Source organism: Gymnoscopelus microlampas (genome assembly GCF_963454915.1).
Source record: "Gymnoscopelus microlampas genome assembly, chromosome: 3".
NCBI classification, from domain to species: domain Eukaryota; kingdom Metazoa; phylum Chordata; class Actinopteri; order Myctophiformes; family Myctophidae; genus Gymnoscopelus; species Gymnoscopelus microlampas.
This window is the reverse complement of record NC_139940.1, coordinates 49,277,232-49,294,581: the sequence shown is the minus strand read 5'-3', so window position 1 is coordinate 49,294,581 and position 17,350 is coordinate 49,277,232. Positions and strand designations below refer to the sequence as shown.

Here is a 17,350-nt window from a genome sequence, read left to right as displayed (position 1 = left end):
TGTGTGTGTGTGTGTGTGTGTGTGTGTGTGTGTGTGTGTGTGTGTGTGTGTGTGTGTGTGTGTGTGTGTGTGTGTGTGTGTGTGTGTGTGTGTGTGTGCGCGCGCACCCACACATGTTTGTTCCTGTCAACTTTAAATAACCCTCACTGTCAGATTGCTCTCTGCTGGTTGGACAGTGTCAGCCTACCTTGAGCCCCTGTTTGTACAAAGAGTGACTATTATTTACACAGCGAAGGTCAGATCTTGTGGAACCGAATGGAAGTTAATTAAGTCGGAGGGATTGACAGTTCTCGATAAAATGCACACTACTCAACTTAATTGCTTTCTGACAGCTCTGCAGAGTTTGCAGAAAATAGAAATTGGATTTATGGACGGGGATCTCTTGTGTCTAAGTGCTGGTGGCTTATGCAGACCTAGAGAATACACCAAGGCACTATCAGAGGCTCGCCAGGCACCGTGAGTCAAAGCGGGCAGTGATGCAGATAATGCTGGACAATATATAATTCATATGAATGAAAATCGTACATACAGAAGAACCATACACAGATATGTGATACACAGTGGATCCCCAGACATACTGTCATTATTAATGCTGCGTTCAACTGGCAGCAACAAAGATGCAGGCTACCATTTTTATTTTTCAATGGAAGCCAGCGAAGATAAAAATCTGATGTTTGTAGCTGCTACAAAGCTACAACAAAGTTGAGCTGGTTGCGTATTATTGGCCGGAGTTGTATTTTGTGGAAGTCGTCGGGAGACAATTAAACCTGTTGAATCGGGTCCAGACGTGCCATCGCACAAGTTCAAGCCATTTGGTGTACGGCAGGGTTCCCCAATAGGCGGCCCGCGAGGGGCAACTGTCCGGCCCGCATCAACCCCTGTCACTTGGCTAGTGAAAATTGCAGGTATGGTGTGTGTGATATGAAATGTGAGCTTACCATAATCACAGTCATCCTTAATCATATTCCATCATATTCAAGGGCTTTTGGAGAGAAATGAGACAGACTCCAGTCGCTTTTAGAGCACTGCAGAGGTGTGTGTGTGTGTGTGTGTGTGTGTGTGTGTGTGTGTGTGTGTGTGTGTGTGTGTGTGTGTGTGTGTGTGTGTGTGTGTGTGTGTGTCCAGCTGATGCTCGTTGACGCTCGTGAATTTCATACTGGAAGATAATTGAGGTGACTGGGCTGAAACTTTATCTCAGTAAATGACATGGAACTCCATATTTGGGCATGGCTGACATCATAGTGACAACATAATGATGGTGTGAGCTTTGAATCAGCTCGGCTTAAAACCAGACTGCACCGTGTGAATGACACACATGGAGAGAGACATTGAGGAAGCCTTCATCACCAAAAAGAGGACCTACATCTGGTAATTGACCTGTAACCAATCCTGGATCGTAAGGTCACAGATCATTAATTACATTCTTGGACCATTACAGCCCATGCATAGCAGCAGCTTTGACCATGAACCCACTGTTCCCGACAACGAGCCAGCAGCAGGGAAAGTCAGAAGAATCAGAATCTTACAGTAGTCAACAGTCTACCAAGACTTTAACGCAATCGGAAGTAAAGAGACGTCATCTGACTGACACAGGAAAGAAAACTCACATCTGTAAACAATGTGGCAAGAGTTTCAGTCAGTTAGGTAACCTGAAGACACACCAGAGTGTACACACTGGAGAAAAACCTTTCTATTGTAAACTGTGTGGCAAGAGTTTTGGTCAGTTAGGTAACCTGAAGTCACACCAGAGTGTACACACTGGAGAAAAACCTTTCCACTGCAAACTGTGTAACAAGAGTTTCAGTCACTTAGGTGACTTGAAGAAACACCAACGTATTCACACAGGAGAAAAACCTTACCACTGTAAACAGTGTGGCAAGAGTTTCAATGAGATAGGTAAACTACAGAGACACCAACGTATTCACACTGGAGAAAAACCTTTCTATTGTAAACTGTGTCGCAAGAGTTTTGGTCAGTTAGGTAACCTGAAGACACACCAGAGTGTCCACACTGGAGAAAAGCCTTTCCACTGTAAACGGTGTGACAAGAGTTTCAGTTTGTTAGATTACCTGAAGAGACACCAGCGTATTCACACTGGAGAAAAACCTTTCTACTGTAAACGGTGTAACAAGAGTTTCAGTCGGTTACATCACCTTAAAATACACAAGTGTGTCCACACAGTGGACTTGGGTGTTGGAAGTGCATCATTGCTCCATAATTTTTACGGTTAACCATTAACCGTTAGTATTAACCGGTAATCGTTAAGAAATTGGTAACCGGTTAACACATCAAGTGCAAGATGTTTTTTAAAACAGGGTACATCCAGTGCCAGCATTCTTACCGTTTACGCCGATCTGTTTAGAGCTGTAGAAGCCTCCGCGAGGACCCGGATGTAAACAAAGGATGTCTAACGCCTGGAACAATAATATTTCTAACGTGATCCACCATTGCAGAGTGATCACCAGTCGAAAATGGCTTGTTTTCACCACTGTAAAAAGATATGGAGATATGGACCTTTTTCTCAAGATCATATCATTGGACATCAACGGACGGAAGGGTATGTTTTTTGAACTGGATTCTCATCCGTCCATTCCATTTTACAGGGTCCTCGGATCATTCCTAAGAGTGCCCCATGTGGATTTTTTTTTTTTTTATTAAAACATGTAGATCTACGTTTATGGCACTCGACAGGTGTATTTGCAAACACGTAGATCTACGTATTTGGCACTCAATGTGTTAACTAATTCCCTGAATGTGCAGTGGGTCAGTGGGTCAACTCTCTACCAGACCACCATGCACCTTGTAGCACTAACAGAGCCTATATTCACCATGGAATCAAACACTATTAAACTAAGACGGTCTGGCCTGCATAACATGGATGTTGGTACAATTGTATCATGTACACCATACTCATCATCATGTGAACAGGACCATGAAAACCACGCCTGAATAATATGTTGATCTTAACACTGGAAGATACTCTTTATCGCACAATATACCCCCTATACCCCCTATACCCCTTATAAATCAAAGTAAATTATGGTTGTTTTATTACCACATTTCATAAAATCAACAGCAACACACTGTACACCTAATACAGTGCATCGAGCTGTAGGGTTTTATCACAGAATAGTGAGAGGAGAGGAAGAATGGTTAGCAAAGACAAAATGACAAAAACTATTTCCTGTGTCTCATGTCCTGCTCTCCCATCTAATCAGACCCATTCCCTCATCCTCAGTTGTACTCTTCTTCAACTCAACAACATGTATTTGTATTGTCCTCATTCACGGCTACAGCCTCAAAGGGCCAGACAGGCCTACATTGAACCAATGAAACTACTGAACACCCCCTCTGCTTAAACCAGGGCTGTCAAACTCTTTTTAGGTCACAGACCTGATTGGACCAAATTAAACTTCATGCCGGTCAGACCAGCGACTCATTATGTACATGTAGTGAAGGATGGAAACATTTCTCACCTGGTACTCGTTAGGCCAGAAGGTGCTGACAGCCAGCTCCACCTGGTGCCACTGTTTTCCATGGGAACCTGACGTGTTCCACACAGGGCTGCCCAGCGGGCCCCCGTTGACTCGCACGTACGCCCGCAGGGCCCCCGGACTGTGACCGTCACTGCTGTACAGGAAGTAGCTGAACTGGACGCAGTGTGTGTCGTTTTCACTCAGCGTTTGGAGCAGCAGCTGGGCGCGATGCCCCGCGGCATGCTGGGAGGAGTTCACCAGCATATAGGACCCTGGAGGGGGGAGGGAGAGAGAGAGAGAGAGAGAGAGAGAGAGAGAGAGAGAGAGAGAGAGAGAGAGAGAGAGAATGTCAGGCAGGGTCATGGGGCAGTGCAGGAATATATTGATGGCATTCTGACGTTATAGGGCAGTGCCATGCGTTCTGTTTTTCTGTCTGTGACTGTTTCTGTGTTTGCCATTTTCAACTGTATGCCACTGCAAGCTACAACGAAACAATGCCTGAATAACACTTTTAAAATGTCTTCCTACCGGGGGACCTAGAAATGTCAAGGTTTTTGACAACTGAAATGAAATGTCAACGTATTTGACAACTGAAATGTTGGCAATACACTGCACTCCTTTAAATGAGTTTGAAACATCAAGAACTCTTGAAGCCTGTGAAGGGGTCTATACCAGAGGCGAGAGAGAGAGAGAGAGAGAGAGAGAGAGAGAGAGAGAGAGAGAGAGAGAGAGAGAGATAGAGATAGAGAGAGATCAGCGACAAAGAGAAAGAGATATAGGGAGATTGAGGATGAGGGAGACATATATAGAGGATGAAAGTGTGATAGAGAGCGAGGGAGAGAGAGTGATATCTAGAGAGCAAGACTTAAAGAGGTATAATGGATTCTATATAGAGAGAGGGCGACAGAGGGAGGTCTGCTAGCCGTTCTCCCTGCAAGGTGACATTGAGGTAGGAGGAGAGATTCACAATACATTACCTCCACAAAGACCCTTCTAATCAGGATAACATAACCCTATTGCCCCTCGCCCAGCATCTGTCCTGCCAAGAGTCCATGTTGGCTAATGTGATTAGCACAACAATTATGCAAGACCTTCAGGCGTACCGACATGATCAGGTCTGTTGTCTTTGCACTCCCAAGGTCTTTATGTTCCTGAACACAGGAGACCAGACAGCCGCCAACCGTGGCATTGATGCCAGGGGTCTCCAGGACATACGGGCAGCCATAGATTAGTGTATAGAGAGGTTGTCTGGTAATCAAAAGGTCACCGCTTTGCCTCCCAGCCCACCCATGTCTAAGTGTCCCTGGGAAAGACACCCGTAACTGCTAACACCTGAGTGTTCATCATTACCATCTGAGCAGCCATGAGCTGGGTGAAGCTGAAACTGAATTTCCTCCACAGGATTAATAAAGGTCTACAAAACAATTAAAAATTCAGATTATTCGGCCTGGACCGCTGGTGTAGCGGTCCAGGCTGAATCATCTTTTTCAGTCCACCACTGTGAGCTGAAATTGTCTTTTCCCTCTAAATCAAGGGCCATTCCAAGTAAAACTAAAAAGGCACACAGCGGTTCACCTTAGAATGTCCAGGTCCGCCGAACAACCTTTATGAAGTGAAACACAATGCTACGTTCTGTTTTGTTATGAGAACAAAACTGGACGTTAGTGCAAGGACAGAGGTGTGTGTGTGTGTGTGTGTGTGTGTGTGTGTGTGTGTGTGTGTGTGTGTGTGTGTGTGTGTGTGTGTGTGTGTGTGTGTGTGTTCTTTGGGGATGTAAATCTCAGCGTTTGTCCTAATGAGATCATTCCAAGCCCTTGAAGCCATGTTGAATACAATCCTGCTGACTGATGAGGCTGCAGTGGTCCTGTTCCAGCCACTTAGACCCTGGAAATGTTCTTATAGCTTTAATGCACTGTACATGCTATTAGCGTGTTTCACTTAACTCTGAAGGCCAACATAATGCAGGGAAACAAGAACTGTTCTTCTCACTCTGTCGCCCTTTACGCTCCCTTAACACTCCAAATCAATGAGAGGTGATGTTATTATATGTGATAGCTGAGTGGAAACCATGTGTGAAAGAAAGAAACATGCAAGAATTAAATGCAAGCCCAGGAAATATACTGTGCAGTAATTCTTAAATTAAAAAAATCACTCAAAATCTGTAAGCCATATTAGGCAAGTGGTTCTCAACCCCAGGGGTCTGTGACTTATCTCCCCACCTATAGTATAGATAGTTGTAGAATGATGTACTACTAAATCTAATCTAACAACACAAATCTTCTCAAATACGGGTCAGAGGTCTAATACGTATCAATTTGGGGGTCCTAGACATGCAAATATTTGAGAACCACTGTACTGTATAACACATACTGTAGCATACTTTCAAACACCCTACTCCTTAAGTTCATATAATGTACAAAGGCCTGTTCAGGATAACATGTGTATGTGTATGTATATACAGCAGAGAGCAGCTTTCCATTGCATAGATATTAACGACCCCCATAAGGAAAGTGGAGGATGACAGTAGAAAGAGAAGCTACGATACAGATTGGATGATTCCATTCTGTGCCCCATGTGACAGCGGTGAGATTATTTTGGGAGACAGTGGGCGAGGAGAGAGTGGATCTCTCAGCGATGGCGGTCTGCCCAGTCCTTGCCTCCACCGTGCCCATCTGTTTCAGGAGGACTTGAGAGTGAAGGCACAGTGGGTCATCAGGGCCACGACCAAGGACAAGAGTGTCAGGAAAGTCAGGAAGAAAAAACTAAATATAATCACAGTGAAAGCCACGCTCCCTGACATTTTGGGAGCAAACATGAATTCCACATTCAGGGACAAAAAGACAATCCTACATAAAAAAAAAGCAACAACGACAAAAAAAACAATGAAGACCTTGTGGAGGTCAAAGTAGTGTTCAACGTTCATCATCATCACTCGGGTGCCCTCGAGATCTGCGACACAAGCTGCTTCCACTGGTCTCTGTTGGTCATTGCCACACCAAGTTCATTCACAGTCAGTCCTGTGTCCCTACTTAGAACATCTGGAAATGTGAGTGGTCTGGTTCCTCTTGATGGCCATGGTAGTCTCCACTGAAGAATATCCGAAATGACCTGGTATTTTGCTCTGTGGCAATGTCCGCGGAGTCTTCTTTGTGCCACAACAACTGAGATGGAAGGGATGCCACCATAAATCTGAGCTTTAGTGGGATGGGTCCTCCATGAAAGGTTCTGGACACGCATGAGAAGTCTTGTGTATGTTCCGTCAAGACGATCCCGAAGCTCCTTATTCATTGTTCAACGTTACTGGACTGTGATTGGTCCAACTCCAATGGGCCCAACCTTGAGCCCAATTATTGAACCTTTCAATGGATGGCAGTCAATAGGGAAGAACTTCTTTTGACAATGTTGGAGAGCCAAACAGCCTGTTATGTTCTACACACTTTATGTGAAGACGCCCCTTTACACCAGTGTTTCCAGATTTTCTGAGAGAAATAAGGTACCAGGTCTAGGAAAACAAGCCCAAAAGAAGCGACAAATACATATTAATTTGGGGGTTCATGACATGAAAATATCTGAGATCCACTGGTTTAAATAATAATAAAAAAGATTGGAAGCAAGCCCAAATAAGCAACTAAACTTTAACACAAATTAATTGGATAACATAATTATCTAATTTGAGAGTGTGTGTGAAATATATCAACACCAATAACTCATACCAAATATCAACAACGTTTTAGAAACAGGGACAAACCGCAACCACCAGTCTTTACAAGCACCTTCACAGAAAAACAAGGGCAATGTCACTTACAATAAGCAGACATGGCAACCAATCATGACGCGTTGCAAACCCTATTTTACCAAACACGCCCCTTTCCACAGCCACGCCCCCACCGTATATATATGAACATAAGTGCATGCCCACAATTCAGTCTAAACACATCCCACAAACGGACAGGGTGTTTCTTAGAGAGTGTTACACACACTCTCAAAAACAAGCCCAAAAAAAACACAACCCGCAATTGCCAATATTTACAGGCCACTTTACAGAAAAAGATGCCCAAAGTCGTGTATAATAAGCGGACATGGCAAAACCGTGAATACACATAGCCTCCTGTAGTTGTTATGGCAGAAAAGAGACTGAATAATTGGTGTGATATTATGAGGTGAACTTGTGTCAGCAGAGACACTGCAGTGTTTTAAGCAACTCTGACATGTACGTTCATTTGCATTTATGCTCAGTTTTTTTGTCCCTGTAGAGTCAATATGTAAATGAGGAGCAGTCACTGGATATAAACAAAGATTTGCAACAAAGAACTGCAACAACCATAAAACCTTTAGTTGAGTATCGTTGGGTATTTTACCTGTTTGTAAGACAATCTCAGTGACCAGCATGAACTCCCATGTGGGATGAGTGATGCATTTCTTAAAACATAGGCTAATACATATTCAACAGAGCTCTTGTATCTGCTTCTGTTACAGTGAACACAAGCCCAGGATATTCCTTCCTTAAGGTTTGAGAAGGTTGGCCTAAAATTATCATCATTTCCACATGTCTTGTTACAAGACAGTTTTTGGGCATCAGGAAATGTGTCCTACTTTATTTTAAGGAAAAAGTAGAACTGTTGAGTGTCCCAACCATTTAATCTGGTAGGTGTCTCACCAATTTTTTTTTGTTATTATTTATTATTTTGTAGTTCTAAAGTCTGGGATCCCCTAACTGCTACTGTACCTCTGTGACCCGACTTAAGTGGTTGAAGATGGATGAATAGTTTGCAGAACACTTAAGTTCACTTTCTACAGGTCACAAAGTGACCCGTGGTCAGGAGGTTGGCATTGCAATGGGTACAGTAGGTTATGACTGAGGTGAGATTAATAGTGATAAGCTATGTCATCCTTGTACCTGCATGTTCTTCTTAACTGAATTACAATGTAATTCAGGTTCAGGTGTTGGACAAGCAATACAAAGAAATAGGAAAAACACAAAGCAACACTATTTTTAAAGCGGCAAAACATATCTTAATCCATCTACCCGAGTTCAATAACCGTCATGTACTTCCGTCATGTACAATCACTCTTATACTAAGACCATGGCCATAGGAGTAAGGCTTTTGTATGTGTTGCAATCACCTTGTCCTTGTCTAAGACTCGAGAGATACCATCTGTTATCTAAAGATCCTGTTATGGCCATATTTTACTGGAATTCTACTAGAAAGCAGCCGCTGTTTGAATGAAGCCATCATCACATCCCAGATGTGTCTATCTCGAGGCCGACACCGCTATACACACCTTAAATACACACCTCACATACAGTACACAACTCACATACACACCTCACATACAGAACACACCTCACATACAGTACACACCTCACATACACACCTCACACACACATGCCACTACATTATGACCTTTCATGAATTATGCTTCAAAGCACCGTGAAATCTGATAAAGCTCCATCCATTCCTCTGTGCTTCACCCAAGGGCACGGGAACATCCATAACAAGATTAGGACTGATCCAGCACATCATAATTCACATGGAGCGCTGGTGGACCCGACCCTGGTCACAGGCTGTGGGCGACACTATCTGTGTCAAGCCACGATGGAAGAACCAGAGACTGTTAGAGAAAAAGGTTGAGATTAGAGGTAAGAGTGATTGTGGAACAGCATATTAGATAGGAATCATCAGCGGGCCGGGGAGAGGAGGGACTCCAGAGAATAAAGAAGAGGGAAGAGATTGAAGAGATGGAAGACCCTGACAGCAGACTGAAGTAGGGTGGAGGAGCTACACCTTTTCACTTTTTTCTCTCTTGTTTGTCCTCTTCCCAACAACTTCATTACAACTGCAATTATGATTTTCAATGGATATATCCACATATTTCCATGCAATACATTATATTGATTGGATTGATGGATTGATGGATTGATTTATAATTATAATTACTTTATTTTTATGTTTTACTTATTGATTATATATTGTTTGATTATTTCTCCAAATATATATATATATATATATATATATATATATATATATATATATATATATATATATATATATATATATATATATATATATATATATATATATATATATATTATTCATTATGATTATCATTATTATTCATAACATCATTTTATTTCCTTCTCATCCTTTCTTTTGTGATTTATGATTTATGATGATATCCTATAATCTATGCTAATTGTGGCCTCGTCCTCAACCTCAGCCCACTGCTTTATACACTTGTGGAATGTTTTGTTTTGTGTTTTGTTTGTCTGTTGGGCAGCTCAAAGGGGGAAAAAAGAGGGAAAAGAGTGCATTGGAAATTGAATGTTCAACACTGGATTAGTCAGAATGTTTGCACTGTGAATACATACAATAAAAAGAAAGGTGTCATCAAAGGTGCACGATCATCAATGGTAAGAGTAGATGATGTCTTCTAATGGCTCATAACTGGAGTTCTTTCAGTCACCCCTTTCTGTGTGTGTGTGTGTGTGTGTGTGTGTGTGTGTGTGTGTGTGTGTGTGTGTGTGTGTGTGTGTGTGTGTGTGTGTGTGTGTGTGTGTACGCATGCACGCATGTTTGAATGGTGAAGACATAGGGACATCAATTTAATTGTCTCCGGCAGGCCGAAGGCATGGCGAGAGAGTATGTTTTGCACCCCGTCCGTCCGTGTGTGTGTCCGTGTGTGTGTGTGTGTGTGTGTGTGTCCATCTGTCTGTGAACAGCTAATCTCCCGCACCGTTGGCCCAGTCGCTGCGAAACTGTGCACACACACTCCCTGGATGCCAATTCAGAACCTCTGCCTCAAATTTTTCACATGGGCCTGTTATAGCGCCACCAGGAGGCCGATTTATGCAAAACACATAATTTCCCATTACTCCTACAGTTTTTAACCAAACCTCATGCAAATCGGTACACAGTATCTCTAATAGTCATGTGATGAACCCTGATCTGTCCGATTTCCCATATTTCATCCTCATTGGTTAAGGTTGCCATCAAAAGTTTGCAGGATTGGTCCGTTTTGAACAAACTGCCTCAAATCATGAATGCAGCATGCCATTTTCATAAAATTGCACACACAAATTCCCACTAGGCCGAGGAAGAAATGCCACTTGAAATGTTTCAAATCAGCCTCATGGTGGCGCTATAACAGGCCGATTTGCATTTTTAACTATAACTGCACCGATCTGCGTGAAACTTTGCACGCACACTCCCTAGAGGCCAAGGAAAAACATCTGCACTGCATTTTTCACATCTGCTTTTTACAGCGCCACCAGGAGGCCGACTTATGTACGATACATTTTTTGGATATAAATCCTTTTATCCAAACATCACGCAAATCGGTACACAGTATCTCTATAGTCATGTGATCAAGATGCATCTGTCCGATATTTCATATTCCATCCTGATTGGCTAAGGTTGACTTCCAAAGTTTGCAGGATTGGTCCGTTTTGAACAAAATGTCTCAAATCATGAACGCGGCGTGCGATTTCCGCGAAAATGTGCACACCCATTCCTACTAGGCCGAGGAAGAAATGCCAAATGCCACCCTTTTCACATTGGCCTATTATAGCGCCACCAGGAGCCCACAATAATTTACCTGACCTGGCGGAGACCTGTGCTCCGAGGAGCACTTTTTCTAGTTTTATTTGATTTGACTTTATTGTCCCCTTGATGAAATGTGTCTCTGCATTTAACCCATCCTCAGGAGCATTGAGCAGTCCACTGTGCCGCTCAGGGACCAACTCAAGTTGTAATGCCAGTACCTTGCTCAAGGGCACTGGCAGGAGTACCCAGCATGCATGTGTTTTGGTGTGGGAGGAAACCGGAGCACCCAAAGGAAAGCCAATACAAACACAGGCACAACATACAAACTCTAGACAGAAAGGAACTCCAGCCAGGGTTTGAACACAGGACCTTCTTGCTGTGATGTTTGATTGATTGATGTACTTTATTTAGTAAGACATGAGAACAGTACATGGCAGTACATAACAGTACATGGAAGTACAAATTCGCAATACAAGGTCTACTAAACTGGATAGCTCAGTTAAGCACGTAGCTTGTTTAAGATGAGATCCCCATGCACACAAATCATGTTGACATATAAGAGACAGACAGATATACACACTACTATACAGAATGTCATACAATCAGTTTACAGGTTACTGGTATGAAGTATGAAGGGTGAAAAATATGTACAAAAAAGAAAGAGAGGGGGGGGGGGGTAGGTTAGGTTAGGTTAGGTTAGGTTAGGACATGGGGTAGGTTAGGACTTGGACAGGGGCCATTTTTGAATTGCAGCCTCCTGAAGGTGTATCTTTAGGGCATTTTTGAAAGTAAGTAGGGTTTTACACTCCTTTACTCCTTTTGGTAGGGCATTCCACATTTTAGATGAATAGCATGAGAAAGAGTTCATTCCCTTTGTTGTGCCAAATCTGGGTTGAACATGGTTTGTGGAGCTGCCTCTGGTGTTATGATCATGGACTTGATTAACATTTTGGAAGTATTTTGACAAATACAGGGGGATCCCAATGTTGTGGTGTATCTTAAAGACCAGGCCCATAGCAAGTTGCTGTACTCTGTCCTCAACCCTAAGCCATCCAAGCCTAGCAAAATGGGCATGGGTTAGATGGGCTTTGTAATTGAGGCCAAGAAGTAGCCTTACAAGTTTGTTTTGGGATGTTTGGAGCCTTGTTTTTAGGGCCTTGGAGGTGTTGTGATACCACGAGGTGCATGCATAATCATAATGACCTTGTATGAGGGCCCCTACAAGAATCTTCAGAGTATTCTTACTGACTTTACGAACAAGCCTCCACATCCTCCGTGTTATTTTGTGGACCTTTTTGATCGTCTTTTCAGCGTTTTTGTCACCTGAGAGGTTTGCCTCCAAGATGGAACCCAGGTAGGTAATTTCCTCCTTTCTTGTGATAACATTTTCACCCACTTTGATCGTGAAACTCTCAGCCTTTCTAAGGTTAGGGTTGGACCCAAAGAGGATGGATTCAGTTTTACCCAGGTGTAATGAGAGTTTGTTGTCGGAGAGCCAGATGCAGATCTTGTTGAGTTCAGTGCTGAGAGTTTTCTCAACCTGCAGCCTGTCCCTGTCCGAGACCAGCAGAGCCGAGTCATCTGCGAACAGGAACAGTTTGCAGTCGCAAGCTGAGGACATATCATTCACATATATCAGGAACAGTAGTGGTCCTAGTATGCTTCCTTGAGGAACACCACAAGTCACTGGGAGGGGAGGGGACTGGGTGCCGTTTACTTCCACCACTTGCTCCCTCCCTTCCAGGTAGGATCTCATCCAGTTCACCGACGTGTCATCAAAGCCTATTGCTTTGAGCTTATTGATCATAATTGGGTGATTAACGGTGTCAAAAGCCTTCTGGAGGTCCAGCATGACCATGCCGCAATATTTGCCCTTGTCGACATCTTGTTTGATAGAGTCGTTCAAATAGAGAAGGCATGTGTCAGTGGAGTGGTTTGTTCTGAAACCAGATTGGAATTCGTAAATTAGATTTTTTTCGGCAAGGTACTTATCAACCTGTTCATAGACTATTTTTTCCATGACTTTCGAGATGGAGCTAAGAATAGAAATAGGGCGGTAGTTGCCAGGGTCTAATTGGTTTCCTTTTTTGTACAGAGGGGTCACTCTTGCTTTTTTGAAGTCGTTAGGGACCCGTCCCTGTATGATGGAGAGGTTTATTATGTGGGTAATGATTGGGGCAATGGAGGCGGCTGAGTCTTTTAGAAATTTAGCGGGGATGTTGTCGGGACCTGTGGCTCTGTGTTGTTGGAGTGCACTCAATTTTTTAAACACCTCATCTGTTGACACAGGGGAGAGTTTAAAATCATCTTTGCGTACACCCTGTTTTTCGTAAAATGAATCAACATACTCTCCACCATGACTCCCAGAATGAGGGGGTAGTTTTTCAACTAACTCTGAGGCCACGGTCGTGAAGAATATGTTGAGGATTTTACTCACTTCCCGTTTGGATGAAATGAGAGTGTCATTCACCTTGAGGTTTATGTTTGTAAACCTGGTTTTCAATTTCTTGCTGCAGCCTAGTAGGTTGTTGAGTAACAGTGCACCACCATGCTACCCTGTGGCGTTAATTAACAAATATCAGTATTCTTGCACAGTTGGTAGGCACTCTCTCTTTTTTATCATTTGTTTTTCCATTTATGTTTGTTTGCCCTCTGTGAACGTCTAGCTCAAATGTCCTCCTACAGTCCATCCTGGGGTGTTTTGACCTCGTTAAGTCCCACCTCAAGAGAAATCCTTCCATGGTGTTGTATTGTTGTTGTTTTTTCTCACAGTGTAGAACACAGGGTTCCAGGAGGTGAAGGAAAGGATCCAGTATAACTTACTATGTGGGTGTGTCCACTGGAGCGTTCAGAGCCTCTGAGTTACGCAAGCACAGCCGCCTCTCACAACGAGGTGTTCATGTGTTTATTTACTATAAATATACTATATACATGCCCACACAAACGTAAACCCCTAACACACACATGATCTGGAAGAGAAGATTGGGAGTTGAATAAATATTTTATGCACTTTATCCATTTGGTTACATCTGTCTCAGTATTTTGGGGTGTACTGTAGCTGTTGCAGCTGAATCGATACAGAAAGCTACCGTCCTGGCGTCAGGTCAAGGACTACTGACAAGCTTTCATTACCTCAGGCTGACACACCTCCCCAAGTGTGGAACCTAATCTCATTTTATACCTACCTACCTCACTCACAGTGTCATCTACCTCACTCTGTCATCACCTACCTCACTCTGGCTTTGTTTGAACTTTGAACTTGAAAAAATGTGAGCTCTTTTCTCTCAGAGAATGTAATGTGTGTAATATACCGGTTAAATAAAGGGTTATACAAGGTTACTTTTTTGGGAATAGCCATTGTTCAGAATGAAGAGACACGGTTGTTGGCATGGTCTTTGATATATAAACATATCCCCCCCCCCCCCCCAATAAATGCTACATCTGGAATAATAGGTGCATTTTGTTTAAAAATGTATCTTTATTTTATCATAACTGGTTTAACAATAATATTATCCATGTGAATCAATTTCTTGATGGTAATGGAGTGATGTTAAGTTACTCTGGGTTTCTTAGTACTTTTGGCATTCAATCCTGTTACCCCAAAGGAGTATGCAACAGTTATGGGTGCTATTCCTTCTGGCACGATTGCTTGACCCTGTGGAAACCTCAGTGGGTAGTGTCTGCCTGTCGCCTGATTTAAAAAAATAACAACCGTAACATACAGAAAAATATTAGTATTAGTATCCTATTGGTCCAGATTTGTTGATAGCTTGAACTGGAAAGTTATTCGGAATCTTCCATAATAAATATCTTCTTAACAATAACGTGAGGGAGGTTTTGTTTAAAATCCTTCACAGTTATTATTCTACAAGTCATTATCTTCTTAACACTTCGCCTGCCAGAGTTATTTCAGATTTTTTGCTGTTGTCTGCCAGAGATTTTTCATTGAAATTTGTAAAAGTACTCAGGAGCCGAGATACATCATTTTTAAGTTTTAAGTTAACAAGGAAGTGGATGGGAGTCTTTTCCTTCGAAAAATCATATCTCCTTGGTCTTTGGGTCAAATTGAATAATTTTTTTTTTCCAATATTTTTTCAATTTTTTCAATAGAACGCATTTATGCGATCTTGGCGGCCAAGTGCGCTATTTAATAGATCGCATTTATGCGTGATTGGCAGGAATTGAGTTAAGTTCAAGAAAGACATCTGTGTGAACTGTTCATTGTGTGAAATGTACCCAGAGACAATGCTGCACTTATTTTGAAATTGTACGTTACAGTGTTAAATACAATTTAAGAGTATTTTTAAAAGTTAATTTCCTGTAAATGCAGCAGAGGTTTTGAGGCACGTTATTCCAAAGAGTCAATGATCTATAAATAAAATATTTCCTTAAAGTGTTTGTTTTTGGACCAGGTAATTCAAGCTACCCATTACTGGAACCTCTAGTGTAATGATCATGCACAGTATTACTATAAACAATCTGTTTATGTATAAAAACAGGAGTTTTACTGCTCATGACTGACTTGAATAGCACAAGTGTATTATAAAACAACCTATTATCAACTGTAAGCCAGGAGAGGCAGACATGCATACGGCTCACATTAGACCTTAGTGAGCAGCCCAGTACCAACCGTGCTGCCCTGTTCTGGACAACCTGGAGCTTCCTGAGGTCACCACTGGCAGCAGATGACCACACTGTAGAGCAATAGTCAAGATGACATAAAACTAAACTTTGAACTATCTGACATAAAAGGGAACAGGCAACAAAAGAAGCACATTTCCTGGAAATACCAATTGCTCTTCCCATTTTCAAAACAATATAATTAATATGGTGAGACCAAGACAAAGCGCAATACAGCATCACTCCAAGGAGTTTAGTACTTTCAACTTGTTGAACTGCGGAATTACACACGTTTAAATGAAGCTTTGGGCTTGTAGATAACCTGTGCCTTGTTCCCAGCACAATACATTTAGTCTTAGAGATGTTAAGGGCAAGTCTATTACATACTACCCAGTCATGCACAACGTTAAGTTCGCTGCTCAAAACTTCATTAAGTACATTGCATGATGGTGCAGCATAATACAATGTTAAATCATCTGCATAAATAACTGTTGTAGCACATTTGGTAGCCGAGGATAGGTCATTAGTAAATACAGAGAAGAGCAAAGGTCCTAGGCAACTTCCTTGCGGAATAATAATAGTAATAAGAAGAACAATGAGGTATACATAATTAATTTGATAATTATTTTAGCTAAATTTCATATACATAAATCCAAATGTAGTCATTCTAATCTTTTATTTGAGATTAAAGCCAAGCAGTACATTAAAACAATAAAAAAAGAATAAGAGAGCTGCAAGAACTGTCCCTTTGTGTTCACGCTTTAATGTTTTCTGTTCGTAAATCCCCCTGGCTCTGACGGTGTTCTACTGTTGTAGTAATAACTTAATTGTATCGTATCATATTGTACTGTATGTCATGATTGTAATAAAAATTTGTGGGGAAAAAAAAGAAAAAAACTCACTCTCTCTGTCATCTACCTCACACACTATCATCCTCTCACTCCACCTCTCTATTTCGGCCTGTGTGTCTCTCTCTTTATCTTCTCCCACCTTCCTCTTCATCTGACTAACACACACTCAGTGTTTCACATTTACACACATACGGTACTGTAGATCTCGTTTCATATATACACACACTTATACTATAGATCATGTCTCCATCGTTCATACATCAGGTGGAAGCCCACAGTCCCTCCCTCATTTGAGCATTGACATTTTCTGTTCTGCAGAACAATTTGGCCCTCAAGGCAGTGATATTTCCCAATGACAAGAGGTTTATGGCCTGACAAGACATTTATTAGTCTCTCTGAGGCTTCCAGCTTCTAGTCTCTCCATCTGTCTGTCTTTTTTAGCATGTCTGCCTGTCTGCCTTTGTTTTGTAAATTATGTGAGTTATACTTTTCTTTTGTTTATGCTATTTGCATTGTGTATTTGCTATTTTGGTTTATTCTATGAATTCTATGACATTTCTTGCTGCATATTTTTGTTTTGTTCAAACTGTTGAGGAGGATGTAAGTACAAGAATGTTACTGCCGGAAATGTTGTCACAGCTATACTGTAAGATGTGACACTAAAAACATTCAATCTTTAACTTGAACTTGTTTATTATATTTCAGTGTGTCTGTTATTGTCATCTTGCATTGTCTGTATTTCACCCTCTCTTTCTCTCTGTTTATTTCTGACTATTGAAAATACGCAGCAACAAGAAGTGAAAAGAGAGAGTTGGAGGACGGGGGAGATGGGGGGTGAGGGGGTCAATCACTTCACTTC

The 17,350-nt window shown here is 41.9% G+C and overlaps 2 protein-coding genes across 3 annotated transcripts in view; both read right to left on the bottom strand.

The window, feature by feature from the left end:
• The window catches only part of LOC311042431 (H-2 class II histocompatibility antigen, E-S beta chain-like), a 458,449-nt gene that overhangs the window by 268,846 nt on the left and 172,253 nt on the right, over window positions 1-17,350 (bottom strand). The gene's annotated exons all lie outside the window — the stretch shown is intronic.
• Window positions 1-17,350, bottom strand: part of LOC311042421 (receptor-type tyrosine-protein phosphatase U-like) — a 191,896-nt gene that overhangs the window by 108,963 nt on the left and 65,583 nt on the right. For both annotated transcript variants that reach the window (XM_084053146.1, XM_084053147.1), the window contains exon 3: window positions 3,477-3,748. In XM_084053146.1, the coding sequence (XP_083909272.1) occupies window positions 3,477-3,748 (272 nt within the window). The remainder of the gene's footprint in view (window positions 1-3,476; window positions 3,749-17,350) is intronic.